At 33.8% G+C, this 18,775-nt stretch overlaps 1 protein-coding gene across 1 annotated transcript; it reads left to right on the forward strand.

The window, feature by feature from the left end:
- The first annotated feature begins 774 nt into the window (after positions 1 to 774).
- On the forward strand, positions 775 to 18,446 carry LOC135074173 (myrosinase 1-like). Its single transcript, XM_063968476.1, has 10 exons — positions 775 to 862; positions 5,124 to 5,257; positions 7,481 to 7,649; positions 8,393 to 8,663; positions 12,771 to 12,906; positions 13,220 to 13,317; positions 13,734 to 13,859; positions 14,278 to 14,448; positions 16,102 to 16,352; positions 17,971 to 18,446. Exons 1-10 carry the CDS (start codon positions 810 to 812, stop codon positions 18,128 to 18,130), a joined length of 1,569 nt encoding a protein of 522 aa, XP_063824546.1. The 5' UTR covers positions 775 to 809; the 3' UTR covers positions 18,131 to 18,446.
- The last annotated feature ends 329 nt before the right edge of the window (positions 18,447 to 18,775 follow it).

Below are 18,775 nucleotides of genomic sequence, written 5' to 3' on the forward strand. Positions count from 1 at the left end.
CATCACGACAAGCTAGTGATGTTACTTTATATACGACAGACGTCGTATCGATAACTAGTGTGCTTACCCATGAGTTTAGGTTAGGTGTAAGTAAACTCGCTAGCGACAAAAAATAAATGAATATATGACAGATCGTACAGCCCCCCTAGTAGTTACATTTAAGCATTTAAATCTTCATAGACTTTTTGACGTACTCGCTAGCGATGACGTTTAAACTCATAGTAAAGCTACAGATTCACGCGCACAATAGGTTATGCATCATGTTGTAGCGATAACCTGTGAGAGGATATTAAACGTTATCATCATCATTTTGTCTGTTTAAGCTGTGATAACGTCTTATAATCGGTTCAATACACTTTAAATACACTGTAAATTATATTGTCAATAGATAGATGACGTAACTTGGATAGAGCGTGCAATGTTATTATTTTGCGTAAATTTTATTTATTTTGGGAATAATTATACACAGTTTTTGACAGTAGGTAACTGAAAAGTGAAAACTGAAGTCAAAGCAAACGAGTGTGGACTTGTGGAGTGACATAAGACTTAAAATAAGTCACAATTAGGAATATAAAATGTTTTATGTATAAAAAGTGTATTTTTTTCTCACGATAATCGATCGTCGATCAGGCAACCTTCCATAAAGTAACTGTAACTTTGCAGTTGTTACGGCTAGTTTTATCGATATCGACAACCGCACGCAGACGTCTCTAGTTGTCTTTAGTATTTTATCAATGGATTGTAGCCGCACTGCTATGAATTAGTTGAATTAATAGTCCAAACCACTTGCAGGTGCTTTAGTTGGCAAAATGAGAGGCAAGAGTAGAGTCGCCCTGAGCGTAGCTGCTCTAGCTTGCTTTAGGTAAATAAATATTAGTTTTTTTTATTTATAAAGTGGGTGATTGTTATACGTGATTTAAATATTTTTTTTTTATAAATTTTTAAGTGAATATGTGGTGAAAATGTGTCGCAGATTTGAAAATTTAAGAAAAAAAACGAAATTTACATAAAAAGTTTCGTTATCATTTTGCGCGCTGCATAAAAAAGTTATCGATTAATGACCTTTTTGAGTAAACACGAGTATATTTAGATACTAACCAGTAACTATCATCTCTATTATCTTGTAAGAGTGTGATCTTTGGAAACATAAACGTGATCCTCGTACCTACATCTGTTTCTGCTATTTATTATACGATGTTGTAGCGACAGGGGTATACTTTGCGCTATTTGGGAACTTTGCCAAAAATATTATACTGGGCAGGTAAGTAATATTTTTGGCAAAATCTGGTGGTTAATAACTCAGTAATGTATATTCGTGACGTACATTTCTTTCTTTTTAACCGACTTCAAAAAAGGAGGAGGTTAATGTTCGGCTCTATGTGTTTTTTCTTTTTTATCATTTGTCATCCGCTTTGCACTGAAAGGCAATCGATTTCAGCAAGAACCTTAACTTCGAACTCCTCCTATGTTCTTCTGATTAATTTCGTTACGGATCCAATGACAGTTTAACTTTCCCCCGGGACCAAGTTGCCCTTCACTGGTTGGGTTTTTATTGGCGGTCAAGCTGCAGATCCTGGCTACATAGGAGTTGCAGCAGTGGGAACGAGTGATGGGAATAGTGCCGTAATCAATTTCAGCATCGAACTCCTACTTTGTTCTTTTTATTTCACTGGGGTCTAAGTTTTATAGTCCACTTTTTTACGTCGGGAAATGCTTTGCATACCCACTGGCCACTGGAGGTCCCACTCCAGTAGGTTAAAAGGGCGCCCCCGCGCCTACCCACTAAAATTCGACTGTGTCCATGAACAGAAACAGTTTAATAATTTTACTCTCCTACTCTCCAAATTTGGATATTCATAGTTTCACTGTCCACTGAACCAAATTATTTTCATTGACGGGCTGGCTAAAGAAATTGCAGTGATGAAGGCTAGGGATAGTCCCCAAAAATTTTACCTGCTACTCTTAGGCTGGGTTGCACCATCTTATTTTAACTTTGACAAACGTCAAAAAAATTGTCAAACTCTATACAAAACACACCGGTTATCGATATAGTTACGGTCAAAGTTAGGTGGTGCAACTCAGCCTTATATGTAGTATAAACCCGTAGGCAACAGCAGTAATAAGTATTAAAACTCATAAACAATTGTGTAAAACATAAACTGGTATGACAATGTTTATAAGTTTCCGACTGAAATAATGATTTATTCATACTTCTCAATAAATATTAATACATCAACAATGTATCAGTTGATCGCTCCAGTATAAGCTGCAACCTTGAGAAGTCCTTCTCAAGATACACATTTTACTGATTTAACAGAAATCATTGGAATTCTATTAGAATTTTTAAAACATTACAAATATGTTCCGCTAAATCTGATTGAACAATAATACATAGCTACAAAGAAACAAAAAGGAACTAGTAGTATTTGTTAGTTTAACATGGTAACATTTAAAGTATTTCATTGCGATTTCATAGCCAATGCAGTAAAACAACAAAATACATTTTAACTGAATTGTGTATGTCATAAACTCAGATTCAGATCGTGTTTATTTAACTGTTTGACTGCTATCTAGAGTTTCTATGATTTAACTAAAGATTAACTTTATCTCTAATCTCATTTCAAATAGAGCTGAGTTTATACCGATTTGACAAGATGCATTTTATTTGCATTGCAATAATTTATGGAGGAGTTGGCTTAATAGCTTTAACGCTTATTGAAATCTCTAATTATTTAACCTAAATCCTTTCACGATAATAATACCTTTATAAGGTTTCTTCATCTGCAATATGATTAATTTCTATGAATTTTATTTGATCCAATACAATGGAATTCGTAAAACGATAAAATTGTTGTCACGTTTTTGGACGTATCTAATCATGAATTTAAATACTAAAGCCATAAGGAAAGTCTAAGTTTTTAAGTAGGTACGGCAAGTACCTACTTAAAAACTTAGCAAACCTATTTCACCAAAATTTCGTATACTTACTATTAAACATGTACATATTTAGAAACAATATTGACTATGCATGTTTCCGTGAAAGTTATATCTGCATTGTTTTTTCAATTTCCCAACAGCGTACACTCTCGCCAAAAAACTACTGTTCTATTATACAAACGGCCTCACTGACACAGACACTTTGCTAATACGATTCACAATTTTCGCATCTCCACAGCCTTATCTGGCAGATAAATTGGTCAATTTTCGCGAGATTTATGTGTGGGACAAGTTACCCAAAATTTATCGGCATGTGTAAACAGAACCGGTCTTGGAAATAAAGCGGATAAAAATACAAACGGAAACTTTGCTGGAAAAATAATTAATAGTGGTACAGTTAGCATCAAAATATTCGTTTATTTACTTAACGCTAAACTTTGACTGCGGTTTTTCTCGCGTAGTTCTATAATAAATCGTTATAAACAAAAATACTGTTTATTTAGTTTTACTGTTTATCCGTTCAGTTAATTTTTTAACTTTTCGTACTTCGAAACTATAAGTATATTTTTAAAATTAAATCTGATTTATCTATTTTAGTCATCTGCATTATATTTTATTTTGCAAACAGAGATAGGATTGTTTACATTATTACTAAGTACAGATAAAGATATAAGTAACATTTATTTTGCATCAACGTTAGTCTGAGTGGTGGCAATAGTTATTTCAGTTTAGGCAGTAGGTACAGTCGTCCACAGTAGGTAGACTATTTATACTTATGTTTTACTTTTTATATAAATAAGATGCCACAGTGTTTACCTTAATGTGCTGTCGTCTGTTTTTTCCTTTCAGCCAAATGTCGTCCACTGCTGGACAAAGGCCCAAGAATTTCCATAACGACCGGTCCTGCGCTGTCCGTACCTACTATAAAACAACAATCACTTAAAAAGCGCTGATAGAGTTCGGAAAAGTATTTAAATATAAAGAGTTTCATTTCCACGTTCCAAAATTTAAAAAGAAAGATACCTATTTGAATTAGTTTCTCGCCCGTCTTATTGAATTTATTTGATTATAAGATTTTCAATATTTTCGGCGTCGAACTATACCTAGGTACCTACTTACCATGAAAACACTATGTTTCCTATGCATTTGTTTTAAAATGAGTTTTGTGGTCAAACAACACATTAGGAAACCTGTGGTTAATATTTTCCAAGCTTTATGACGTTGAAACGATTTCAACGTCATACACATAAACAACTTCACTACCTTAAAAAATTTTTTTCCTATTTACCGTAAATCCCATACACCGTTTAAGCAATCGATCGAGCTCCATGATCTTCATACAAAAAGTTACCTAATTAATGGATTTTGTTATTATAATTAGGTACCTAAGAACTCAAAATAAATTATCGAGTACTGAGACTGTTAATACAATGGTTTTAAAATCAAGAGACATACTGAATGTTAACTATTTTGTACAAAAACATTATTCTAAGTAGATAAAGTAAAATTAAAAACAAATTAGTTTCACGTTAGCTTTAATATGAATGACGACAGCATATCAGGATTCCTTACAACTCTATTATAAAATATTTCTCAACCGCACATTATCCTTATTGTTCTTTTAAACCTGCTAATGTATTGACATTTGAAACTAGCGTTTGTTCCCGGCTTGGTCTCCGCGGACTTCTGATGAAAACATTAGTTACCTAACTCTTAATTCTTACCAAAATATACATACCTAACTATAGACCACATTTAGTGCTTGGACGTTTCTTGGTTGAAACAACATAATATTCAAATTCAAATTGTTTATTTGCATACTAAGTGTACTTAAAGGTCTTATGCAATAATAGGTGCACATGTAGTTTTGAACATTTTCCTGTTATTTTGTAATGTGCAATAAGAAAATGAGTTCTGAAACTATAATTTTCGAAACAGCCTGAGTACTTATGAAGTCCTAGCCACTTGAACGTGCTCTAATGGTTACGCCCGTCCGCACAAACATTACTATGAGATAACACAGTGCTCGTGAACAGTCACACACGAATCAATCGCAGAGCTTTATTCAACGCTGTGCGTTCGATTTGCTGCTTCACTTAAGCAAGCGGGCGTAAATATTATTCCGCAAGTTTGTCGTATTTGATCTTGTCACATAATTTGTATGGTAATTATGATTTTATTTTCAGCTTTCTAAGCACCGTGTCTGGTTTGAGCGAGCCTTTAATGTATACGGGATTAAGTAATTACACTTTCCCTGAAGAATTCATTTTTGGAGTCGCGACATCAGCATATCAAATTGAAGGAGGATGGAACCTTGGAGGTAAGTGTAATTTAACTATTTACTATCTTTATAACATCTTTGTAGCCTGATCACCTGCCTCCTATGTTAATATAACATCACTCATAGGACAAACATAGAGCTCGACTCATTATGTACCACCTGAATTCCGTCACCTATGTCTTACAAATAAATGATTTGATTTGCATTATTCGTACCTACCTAAGCGAATAAATATCTGCAGTATAGTATACTTAGGCGGGGTTGCATCATCTTACTTTAACTGTAACAAACGTCAAAAATCTGTCAAACTCCATACAAAAAAACATCGGTTATCGTCACAGTTACCGTTAAAATTAGGTGGTGTAACCCACCCTTAGTAAACTATTTAGAATTTCGTGGAATTCTCACGTCATGGTAATAATCCATGACGACGTACTGAAACTTAGGTAGTGTCCTTAATTCTGTGGTTTCAATGTTGTGTACTTAAGTACGAATTAGATATTTAGAAATAAACCAAAAATTAACTTACTTTAATTTGCATAATTAAAATGCCCACTTCTATTGATAAAATACACAATTATTTATAAATATTCGGCCATTTCAAAGCTCATATTATTTGACCGAACAGCGTTTCGTTATTTGCTATAATTATGTAAACATTTCGTACTAATGAACGTATCTCCGCACATTGAGCTATTAATCCGACTGTATATTGTTAACCGATATTTGATTAGGGTAACATGGGAAAACATTTCGAATTAAATGTGTAAATTAGCCACTTTAATTATTCATTTCCTGCGAGTAGCTCTCATTTTCCTGGAAAGGAGAAAATTACAGTATTGTAATATTTTTTTCCATTTTGAAATACATTAATTAAAATAACATAGGTTCATAATACTACTTTAATTAAGGCACTTAACATTTTTTGTATAAATTTTATCATTGAGTTCCCGTGAATGGCTCGATCACCTAACTTTAACGGTAACTATGACGATAACCGGTGCTTTTTGTATGGACTTTGACAGATTCTTGACGTTTGTCAAAGTTAAAGTAAGATAGTGCAACTCAGTCTAAGATTTTATAGAGTTAAATCAATGTCAACTTTTTGAAAAAACGTACTTCAAGAAGAATGTAGGGGCTCTTACAAGACTTTAAAAGGTCACTAGGTCTTTACCATTATGGCGGCTCTACGTAACTCCTTAGTAGTTTAGACAACAACAGAGGTTATTACACTTTTATCTTTAAGTTATAGGAATGTGTTCACTGTTCAGTCATTTCATATTAATACGTGTATCATTAAACCTAATTAACTAATTAACAGCTATTCGTAATAAATAATGCGCGGATAAAAATATAACAAAATGTTTTACTATTAAAACTTTTGCTTGGTACTTCGTACGATTTTATCATCAATATTTTATGTTTACAATAAAATTAAATAGCTATTACAGATTACAGAGTTTTACTATCATTTAAATGTAAGTACTTAACTTGAAGTAAAGTACAACTAAAGAATTTAATGCATGTCTTAGTTGTAAAAATATATTGATGAAAAGAAATATAGGTACTTAACTAATGAAGTAAATTAAACTTTCAGAAGAATTACTAACATTGAAATCAAATTAAATCATGGGTTAGTTAAGACAATGTCATGTAGCTGATTGAACTTTGTGTTCTTATGTATGACACTGTTCTGTGCTTTCTCTACAATCGAGTGCGGAAACGGAAACAAAATCGTTTCCTTCTTTGGAAAACCTCTGCTCAGAAAGAAACCTTGAGAGACAGTTCTAAAGAATTGGAATACTTGAAAACCTTGTGACACTTATTAAATACTTTAATCTTCCTGTATATGTATAGATGAAATAGGAACGAGTATTGTTTCCGCTTAAAAACTCTACACACCAAGCCCGCCGACAGCCCAGCTTGATTTCGGTGCTTTATTTCAAAAGAAACAAGTCCACGACTTGTATTCTAGTTTATGATTTATGATAAAATATCAAAAATTGACGCGTCGGTTTTGAGGTTTGGTGTGTATAGTTCCAAAATACTGAACTGTCCTTTTCATGACATTGACAGTAGGGCGCCACCGTCAATACCGGATCGCTGCTTCCGGTTTTTGCCATGTTTCCATATAGTTGAACGATGGTAGCGCCCCCCTGTCATTGAGTTTGGTGGGACAGTTCAGCGTGGGTCATCTATAGACTGCAACGGTGACAAAACTAATCTAATGAAAGATGGAGCTGAATCATTTTTTTTTTCTAGGAAAAGGGGAAAGCATGTGGGACACACACCTCCACAAATACCCGAATTATACGGTTGATGGGTCCAATGCCGACATAGCTGCCGATTCTTACCACTTGTACAAGGAGGATGTCAAAATGGTCCAGTACCTTGGTCTCACTTACTACAGATTGTCTATGTCGTGGCCTAGGTAAGTTTTAACCTCTATAGGGCACAGTATGTTTAAAATATTGCTTTATGACCTTAACATGAGTTTTTGACTAAGGTTTTTGAGCCATATATGGGACAGACTACAGTCTGTCTTAAAAGCTGTGTACCTACAGCCTTCTGTAATCTGTTATTTGAGACCTTAACCTACATGAATTAACCTAGACATTGTCAATAGAAAGTGATAAATTATCTATTCATTTAAAACAACTCACAAACTCTCAACTCACTCAAACAAAAATAATAATGTATCAACTATGTTAAAAACATTAAAACTAGTGCCAAGGACCTAAGGAGCAGTGGAATTCAAAAAGTCTTTGCTGTTGATTAAAATTCATGAGATAATGTAACTAAATTAACTATTTAAATGACATCTGACTAGAAATTTATGTAGACACTTATTTTTATCATTAATTAGTTAGCGAGCGATTTTAATAATACCTACTCGTATGTATTTTGGTAGATAGCTAATGGCTTTCTCGAATTATTGTTACTTATCAAACAAATTTTTACAAAAAGCGCGAATCGCGAAATCGTTTTAAACGACACAGACGCGGTACACAAAAAACTCGGACCCAATATAAGCATATTTGAAGGAAAAATGCTCGTCATTGACGCGCGTTACTAAAACGTCGGCGTGTTTAAAATACGCCGTGTGCTTGGGCTCTTATAGTTGCAAAGAAAACTTTATACATTCTCCTGAAGTTGACTTAATTCTCATTTTAGGCTCTTACCACGAGGCACAGACAACTACATCAGCGAAGACGGCAAAAGATACTACCGAAATGTATTCGAAGAGCTTCTGAAGGCTAACATCACACCTGTAGTCACGTTGTTCCATTGGGACCTGCCCACCCCACTGATGGACCTTGGGGGGTGGAACAACCCAAGAGTAGTGGACTACTTCGAAGACTACGCCAGGGTAGCCTTCGAATTGTTCGGAGATGTAGTCAAGATCTGGACTACAATGAACGAACCGCATCAACACTGCTACAATGTAAGTAGTTTTATAATATTGTAAAGAGATTATAACTATTATTTAAGTGAACTTCAGAACTTCAGTCTGAATGCTAAAATCCAAAAAATCTAGACAGAATCTATTCCAAGAAAATCAGCTTAGAAGGTATTTTATGACGAACTATTTACGCGTAATATAGAACCGTAGGCAGGTAAGGGTTACACAGGGTGGAAGCTTATAAAAGGGACCAGGGAATGCTTTTTGAAATCAAATTGGATAAATGAATAGGTAAATAATTACTGATTGATATCTCGTATATGCATACATACTTGCGTTATTTGTTAACAAAAAGCATTGGCCTAAATTCGGTTAGCATTTACCCACAACAACCAACAAAACTGTTGCCAATTAATTAAAATTGTTTAAACTGTGACTCATATTCGATGATTGCCATTTTATGTTGTTGAGTTAATATGGATTCATAGGATTTTCTATTTGGAAATGGACATTGAATGAATAATGGAACTAAATGAACAGCCTAAATAAAAACAAAATTCAATAAAAATTAACTAAAGTTCTATATTTTACTAGCTGTGCCCGTGACTTCGAACGCGTGAAAATAGTTTGAATGATATTTCCCATTTTGCATAATTTTTCTTTACTGCTCCGCCCCTTTTGGCTGTAGGGTTGATAATAGCCTAAAGCCTTCCTCGACAAATGAGAATCCAACACAAAAATAATTTTTCAAATCAGACTTCGCACTTTATAATATTGGTATAGATTTAAGTAAACTTTCACTTTATGACGAATTCTCTACTGTGTACACGCTGCCTTAAAATGAAGGTTACTATCAAAAATATTTGATAGCTGATGAATTCGAAACTAATTTCATAGTTCTCATCTAGCCTTAATTTAGTCTAGACGGCGTTAATGAAATGATCAAAGGGACAATCAAATAGCCGAGGGACTTGGTAATTTGGTTATTATAATTAACTTAATACCATAAACTTGTCCCGTAATTCCAGTTAAAGCGGGTGAAGTTTTAAGCTTTAAAAAGAGCTATCACTGACGAATTTCGCGCTATAGGTTTCAAGAACGATACCTACTCGATTTTGTACAGTACGGTCAACAGCCCCCAACAGCATCATATGCTGAAAAATGTAAATTCTGAAATTATCAGAATTATCAGAATACTCACACCTATCTTAAGTAAGATGAACTGCATTTATTAATAGGTATTTGTGTCATTATCACCGGTCAATGTTACCTAGTTACTTGTTATTTTTATTATAAATCATTCTTTATTATATCGTCGCATCGATCACAGTAGTTAAAACTTATTCTCTTAACTCGCTTTTTTTACTCTTTTTAGTAACCTTAGCTAGAAACGTAAGTCGTCTGAAACAAAGAACTTTTAACAAATCTTTTTAAATATAATTTAATTAACCCTTTAACAAATATCACGTCTCTACGTAGAGTTCTATTCGCACGAACTTAATCACACTAAAGAAGCGTGTTGAGGCATTAAACTTTGAATTCCCGTGTCTGTGTCTTTCCGAACTTAGGGAGCGTGTGAGAACAAGCTCAAACCTCAACAAGTTCTGCACATCTATCTTGTGGAATTTAGTTCCTCAGGAGGAACTATATTAACAATATTATAATCATACTAGCGGCCGCCCGCGACTTCGTATGCGTGGATCCCGTTTTACCCCCTTAGGAGTTAAAATTTGCAAAATGCCGTCTTAGTGAGCACCTACTTTCTAAAAGGAACCCCCTTGCAAAATTTGAGACTTCTAGCACTTGTAGTTTCTGAGATTTGCTGATTTCTGTCCTATTTTTTGTGTGATAATTTATATATCAAAATTGTTTGTTTCCCTAATGTAAATAAATAAATAAATTTCGTGATGAGTCAGTGATCTTTCGTTTTTATAGATATGCGCCCGATTCCCATATTCAATCCTTGTCCAAATCCGGATTTCAACAGTCAAGTAACGTAACTGTACTTTCGAAATTTTAAAGGATTAAGTATGGAAGTATCAATGTTTGCAATGCGTTCTTTTACCTCTGGGTCATAATTTTATCTATCTGGGTACTTAAAACTTACAAAAGTAAGGCCTTATCAAAAACGAAGACCACGTTGATAATAAAGCCATCTTGTTAGTGAAATAAAATGACAATATTTAAACAAATATTGAACAATCCCAGATCTCTACCTACTCTCTACATTGTTTCACGTTGCAATCAAATACATATTCACATCGCTAGGGACGTACACAATTTGGGGTCGATGCTAGCTTTGTTTGTGTGAAAAATTGCCAGTTTACGAGTATATTGAAGCAGACTATGCAATATGAATTACAAGAGCTATTATGTTGTTAACGAGGTTTTCAAAGGAAGTTTTCAGTAATAATAACAAGAGTTAAAGTCTTTGTTTCTATTTCTTTAGAAAAATGTACTGGTTTTTGTCACTTTACGTTATGGATCACGTGCGCCAGAAAATAAATTACTTAAGCAGTATAAACAACATTTTGGCTTGTGAAAGATTTTCATAACATCGCGCGTTATCACAGCGCAGCTAATGTCAATGTCACCGTTGATATGAACAAAAATACAGCTGAATTTTTAGAGGTCAAATCTTATTTACGAATTCCGTACAAATAGACAAACGATCTCAGCTGTAGTCCTAAAAAGGTATAAAAATGGTTGTTAATTAAAATGTTTTGTAGTTTTACGTAGCGTAGGTACGACGCGTTCTACTTATTTACCACTTATTTTTTTCAAATACACTCAATTCATTGATTTGATATTTCTGCGGGACCGCATCTCACGAATACTTCACTTATTTTACTTCACGTATACTTGTAGGCTTAATATGAACAATAAGGTGTACTTATTTTAATTAAATTATAACAAATGATAGACGACGACATATTTACACTGAGCGACATTCATGCGCGCTTTTAAATCGATCGAAACAAGAGCTATAGACAGAATCATATTACCACTCTATTGCTTCCAAAACTTACCTATTGAACTTACTCTTGGGAAATACGAACAATACAGTCTCATATAAAACTTGTGCACTAAAGATTTAATCAACGTAGAAGTTTAATGGAAGCTTAATTCGATCGGTTAGTGGTTTCCGGGTGCCGATAAGAAACGGTCTGAAGTTTGAATTCCGCAAGTAGCAAATTTATGTTCACGTTATCTTTTGCAAGCGATTTAAACCACAAAGCTGTTCATAACTTAAAATATTAACATCCATTAGTTCATATTTATTATAACCCAGACCTCTATATCTAAGAAATGACGCATTATCGTTATCTCGTAAAGGAAAAAAGTGTTGATCTTGCTTTGTTTATGATTAAAACAGAATTTTATAAAAACAGTATTGCTTTTTGCTCGATTTGGTCTTTACGTAAGTCCCTGCGCTCAATAGATATTATGGTGAACTATTTATGTATCTATCTCAGCCGTTTTGTTACTAAGAGTACAACAACTATCATATGGCAAAAAGTAATGAACAGTGAATGATTGTACAGTTGTACACCTTACGTCCATGTGACGATAGCGAAACGACCGTGCCACATATTTTGACTAAGGTGTAAGTATAGTTTAGTAACTAGGTAGTTAAGTACGTTTTTAATTATTTATTTACAAGTAGTTAGGACTTGTAGAATTAGAAGTTTGACTCTACATTAGATCTGATAACTTTTTCCATGCAAGGCATTATGGTGTTGTGTTGGCACATTATTCATGATTTTTTTTTATGGGATTTCATCTAAATATTACTCAAAGGTGACTGACTGACATAGTGATCTATCAACGCACAGCCCAAACCACTGGAGGGATCTGGCTGAAATTTGGCATGAAGGTAGATGTTATGACGTAGGTATACGCCAAGAAAGGATTTTACGAAACTCCACTCCTAAGGGGGTAAAACGGGATCCACGCGTACGAAGTCGCGGGCGGCCGCGAGTATATCAATAAATGTGCTAGAAAAACTACTAGACTAGAGATACTAGATTTACGTAATCAAAAAACGAATTCAAACTAAACAGTTTGGATAAATCTTCTGTCCATGTTTTCTTATTCCTGAAGCCTTGTTATTTCTAGCATGAGGTGATATGATGAATATAATTCCAGGGCTACGGCGGGACCCAGTTCGCTCCTGCATTAAACGCCCATGGCATCGGAGAGTACCTCTGCACTCATTACATGCTGCTGGCACACGCTAAGGCGTACCACTTGTACGACAAGGTGTTTCGCCCGAAGCAGAATGGTCAGTAAATTAGATTTATTACTTATTTATTTAGGATCTGTTGTAGTACATTAGTATTTACGATGTCATTTTATTTTGTAACTTGTTACAAATGTAACTTGTTAATCTTGTCTGTCTTATCATTTGTTGTACAAGTCCTTAGTTTATTAATTCCTAAAACTTTTTTAATACTTATCAAGCGAAATTGTATAACCCGGTATTCAAAATATCTTAGCTGTCTTTGTTATAAAGATAATTTCAAATGACGCCAGATGTTAAATTATTACAGGATTAAATCGTAGTTCATCTACTAATTTCAAGTTTTTAAATACAGGTCAAATAGGCATCACTTTGGACTCGTTCTGGGCAGAACCTAAGAACGCTTCAGACCCAGAAGATGTTGCTGCAGCAGAAAACTATCTACAAATGCATGTAAGTTGTATGACTTGCTCTTAAAACTTTTACATAACAAAATGTCTATGCTAAAAACATTCCTACTTAACATTATTATCGCCCGTATTCACAAACATTACTATGAGGTCTCACAGTGCGCGTGGATGCACAGGGTGACACATGAACCAATCACAAAGCTCTATTCAACGCTGTGCGTTCGATTTTCTGCTTCACTTTAGCAAGCATCGTTGGTGAATACGGGCGTAAGTCTCGACATACGAGTAAGTGCAAAGAGCATGGGAGTAAATGTTATTATTTCTACCAGGGATTTTTTTTTTATCTTAAAATAACTTGGCAGTTGACCACAAATTAAACAATTGAAAAAGTTTCGTTTCAAAATAAAGAAAAATAAATATGTCTGTTCTAAATTCAAAGTTTATTGATTATTATTTCAGCTGGGTATTTACGCTAATCCGATATTTAACGGGGACTACCCGGACTTCGTGAGGCAACGAGTGAACAATATGAGCATACAGCAAGGCTACACACGCTCCCGACTGCCGTATTTCTCCCAAGAAGAAGTTAGTATTTTTCTGCTAAAATTTTTACAAAATTCTAAAACTTCGTTGTTATTGTTTAATTTCACTCGAGCTTATGAAACGACCACGATATTAAACTGCGAAACGGTCTTCCATATGGAACAATTTTGAAGAGGATATACGACATGAGTACCAATTTTGTTTGGATTTGGAAAATAGTTTTTAAAAATAAGTAGGTAATCTAAGGGCCGATTTTTCAGTCGTCGGTAACTTTTAACTAAAGAATAAGTTTGGCACATTGACATTTTCAGTGAGGGAAATATGTCAAAATGACAATTTTATTCTAAATAACTAATCAAAATTGTATGTTTTTGATGCTAGACAAAAACCGCATGGACAACAACAGACGGCCGATATAAGTAGCCAACAACAAAAATCAGACTGTATTCTTTTTTTTCAGGTGAAAATGCTTAAAGGTAGTTCAGATTTCTTCGGCCTGAACCATTACGCTAGTTTTCTTATGTCGCCATGCCCCGGTGACGAGTATAACGTACCCTCAATGGACCATGATACTGGTGTATGTTTGGAGCAACACCCTAACTGGCCCAAGCCTGGAGCAGTTTGGTTCTCGGTAAGTTTTTTTTTAATTAAAAAGAATATTAGCAAATTGTACCTAAATACAAATTACTAATAATCCCGTTAACCCCTCGTGGTTATGCAGAACAAGGCAGGCAGACCACAGTCACTGATTTTAAGTGATATGGCATGGATGGATGGTACCTACATACCTGCCTTGTAAGAGCTTTTTCACTCTCGCTTGAAAACTTTTGACCGGACTACGGCACGATTTTTCACCGGATTTAGTGGTGTTATCATACGTTTATACATACTATACGTTTACACTATGTATATACCATACGTATATACATAGGTCCGGCGAGAAAATTTACAGCAAACAAAGGATATCCGTTTTTTGACAGTTCATCGTCCTGTGAAAAAACGGATGTCTACAAACGGTCTAGCTGTTCGCATAATAAAAGAATCAGTGCGAGCTGGTGGAATGAGAACAAAGTTTGATCTTGACCTTATGGTCATTATTATTTTCACTTCTGTTATCTAATATTACTCAATGTCAATGAAATCAGACTAACTTACGAACAATTTTATAATTAAGTCACTTGTTGGGTTTATTGAACTTTATTTAGCTTGAATGTTTACTCAAATGAAGTTTTATTAGCTTAAATCATACACAAGTTTAGTTTTAACAATAATATTTACTTTAAAATTTCCTATTAACTATAAGTAAAATATTAACATATACCTACCTAATTTAGGAGACAGTAATAAAAATTTACAGTTTATGTGAATACTGTAAATTTTTATAATATTTTACTTGACTAAAGGGCGTTGACATCCCATAAAACTACCATCTAGATAAGGTTTACACTTTATTACAACTAAACTATAATCGCTTATCTTATTTTCGTACTAACACTAGTACATAGACTAATATGTAAATATTACTTTTTAGGAACCTATAGTACCTATAAACCTATTAAAATTGTGGTAGTCTTATCAAAATGATCAAAAAATTTCAAGTACAAATAAATGAAATCTTTGTATGACAGAGGCCACTAATACACCCAATATGCTAACTGATGCAATGTCACACAGGCTTACGTGGTCCTAATGACATATACGTCAAACGTTATTAGCCTGTAGGAGGTCATGTTATTGAAAATATAAGTTTTTATGACTTGTGTGGAATTACTGACCCATTCAATTTATTGGTTGTGATTCCATACAAACATAAATCAAATTACCTACTTAGACTTCCTAGAAATATCTTTGACATGGCTTGTTTGCTGTTGATTCACATCATTAAAGGATGATCTTTTCCGATCCCTACTAATATTATAAATGCGAAAGTCTGTTATAATTTCACGCCTATACCACTGATGTTGTCGATAGTCTCTTCTAATTGCAGTGCCCGACAGGGTCCATAATGATCTATTTAGCTTTAAGCCTTATCTATCCTATGTTACATTATGGTGATGCAAATAAATATCTATCTATCTATCTATCTAGTTTTAATACCGGTTTTTAAAACAGCGACCCGCGCGATAAAGCTTTTCTGTGATAGACAAAATTTCACGCGGGGAAGCCCCGAGAGAAACTGTATACGTAAATGTACTATGATTTAGCCTAGACTCCCTACGCTGGCCAGATGAGTTGTTTATACCTTTTATATTGCAAACGAATATAATAAATGCTCTATTTACAGGTAAACCCTGAAGGTTTCAGAAAACTCCTGAATTGGGTCAACGATAACTACATCAAGAGAAATAACATGTCAATCATAGTAACAGAAAATGGTCTATGTGACCTAGGTGGTTTGAAGGACTACGCTAGGATATCGTATCACAAGAAATATCTCTACCAGCTTCTTTTAGCTAAGAATTTAGACAATATAAATATTCAGGGATACTTCGCGTGGACATTGATGGATGTCTTTGAATGGACCGACGGATATACGTAAGTATTTACTGATAGAAGAATTTACAAGAGTTTTTAATATTTTTTTTTTTTTTATGTGATAGGAGGCAAACGAGCAGACGGATCACCTGATGGTAAGTGATTACCGTCGCCCATAATATAATTTTACTGCACCAATCGTATGGCTTGTCCTTACAATGCGCACAAGAAAGTAATGAAACGCTATTTCTTTTGACAATCCTAACAAAATAACGAAAATCGATGTGATATCTATTATTAAACCATCCACGAAAGCTATTTTCCTCATGAGTCTATTTGATTTTCTACGTCAGGGTTTCCGAATTCATGTCCGAAAGCCTTCAAGGCACAAGTGAAATAGTAAATAAGCACTTAAATTGCCTTGTTATTGCCATTTCGAAGCCATAGATCATAAGATACGACTTTTTATTTGCGTTAATGTGTTATTATAACCATTAATTGCCATATTTAAAAATAATAACATAATTAATTTATGTACCTATCAATATTGCAAATGACGTCGTGTCTCACGAGTAGGTAGGTATCTACTAATTAATCTTAATCGATTTTGATTTTTGAATTGTTAATTGAATAAATATAGTTAAAGTAATCGTAACGTTATACGTAATTGATATAAGTAGAGTTACCTTGAACTTAAAAATGAATGGCATGACATTGAATTAACTACGTAACATAATGATGTTTTTCTTAAGTATCGATATCAATTATATCGATTAAAACAACGCAAAACTCAGAATGGTTAAGTTGCGTAGTGATTATGACCGATAAAAGTCAATATATGCATAGAAAATTTTCTGCTTATGGATCGATAATTTGAAAACATTGCCTACATTTTCATTGACCGACATAAATCGATTACAGTAGTTATCATTATAATGACAAATAAAGAAAATTGGTTCGAATTGAGTTCTTTTTGAAATAGAAAGAAGGGTTTCATTTGGTAAAATAAAGAAATTAGGGTAGGTATGCTTGCGAAGACCTTGCTTGCTCCTACGTGCGCAGAGTACGCAACACACAGAACGAAACAAAAGATTCCACATAAAATTCAGCAGTAAACTTTTTGTAATTTACCCAAAGCCGTAGAAAAGGCCACCGAAAAATCATTATTCGGTTCGTTAACTGCGAAAGCAAAATAATTTAGGATAGCCCCAAGTAGTTGACATTTTTTTTAGCAAATTGAGATTTCAGAAAATGATTTGCTGCTCAAATTATACGCTGTGGATTTAAATTGGGTTGATATTTTGTTGTAAGAATATTTATTTTAGTAGAATATACTACTAATATTTTACTGTAAGCCATTTTTGGATGAAATATCCAACATTTTAATTGAAATGTTAATGGGGATAATTTTTATGGGCTGTCAAGCTTTCACAGTGTCTATGTATGTAGTTGTACAAGATGAAGTTCTTCAGCCAAAATATCTACAAATCTCATCTCAATCTCATCCATTTATTTAACAAGTAGATTCATCATAAAACCGCCGAAAGTAACTCACTAACTTTACCGAAAAGTGCTTTTAGATAAGTAGTCTGGTATTTCACTAAGTAGGTAAAACATTATTTTCCAGATCCAGTTTCAGGCTATTCTGATTTCTCTAAGTACAAAACTTCTTTTTCAGATCAAAGTTCGGGCTATTCCACGTCGATTTCGAAAGCCCCGAGAGAACACGCACACCGAAACTCTCGGCGCAACTCTACAAGCAAATTGTGAAAACGAGACAAATCGACTTTGAGTTTCTATCACCCGAATCTTCTAAGTATCAGTCAAACAAACTATAGTTAACAATTTAGTCAAATTGCCCGACGAGTCATCACGGAAATTAATTAAAATATAATTATTATAAATTAAGTCCAGTGTTGTAACACTTTTGTGATTGTTAAACTTGTATTTTTTAAGTTATGATGTTAGACAAAAGGTAGTTAAAATGTCTAAATATCTTAACGGAATTGTACGAGTTCTTAGTTTTTATTTATTATTAATTATCATAATAATGATGTGACTGCAAGAAAAATTGTTTAAATTAAAAATTTAAGGTATGTTATTTTTAAACAGAATTATTGTAAGAATAATAAAACATTTACTTACAATACAGAATTAATTTTGTTTCTGTCTGTACAAAATTTCCAAAAGTACAGAAATTAACAAAAGTATTTCAATATTTCAATCTTAGAATTTGACCTAAGCCCCAACAAATTAGTATGAGGTTTTGAGCGATATTTCGTAACGCGAGTCGTTGAATTCAGCATAAAATATTTCAAAAATTCGTTGAAATTTGTGAAAAACAATAAATTTTACTTTTTATCATCTTAAGGTACAAAAATAAAAATTAACTAGAACCCGCCTTTGTTTTTCAGTGAAAAAGAAATTAGGTAATGTTAAATGTAGGTATGTAATGTAACTATGAAAAAAAATCTGAATTCACT

This window comes from Ostrinia nubilalis, chromosome 8 (assembly GCF_963855985.1).
Source record: "Ostrinia nubilalis chromosome 8, ilOstNubi1.1, whole genome shotgun sequence".
In the NCBI taxonomy this organism is placed as follows: Eukaryota; Metazoa; Arthropoda; class Insecta; order Lepidoptera; family Crambidae; genus Ostrinia; species Ostrinia nubilalis.

Coding starts and splice junctions, on each gene's coding strand:
- LOC135074173 (XM_063968476.1), top strand. CDS start 810: ATGAGAGGCAAGAGTAGAGTCGCCCTGAGCGTAGCTGCTCTAGCTTGC. Junction 863..5,123: donor GCTGCTCTAGCTTGCTTTAG/GTAAATAAATAT, acceptor TTTTATTTTCAG/CTTTCTAAGCACCGTGTCTG. Junction 5,258..7,480: donor AGGAGGATGGAACCTTGGAG/GTAAGTGTAATT, acceptor TTTTTTTTCTAG/GAAAAGGGGAAAGCATGTGG.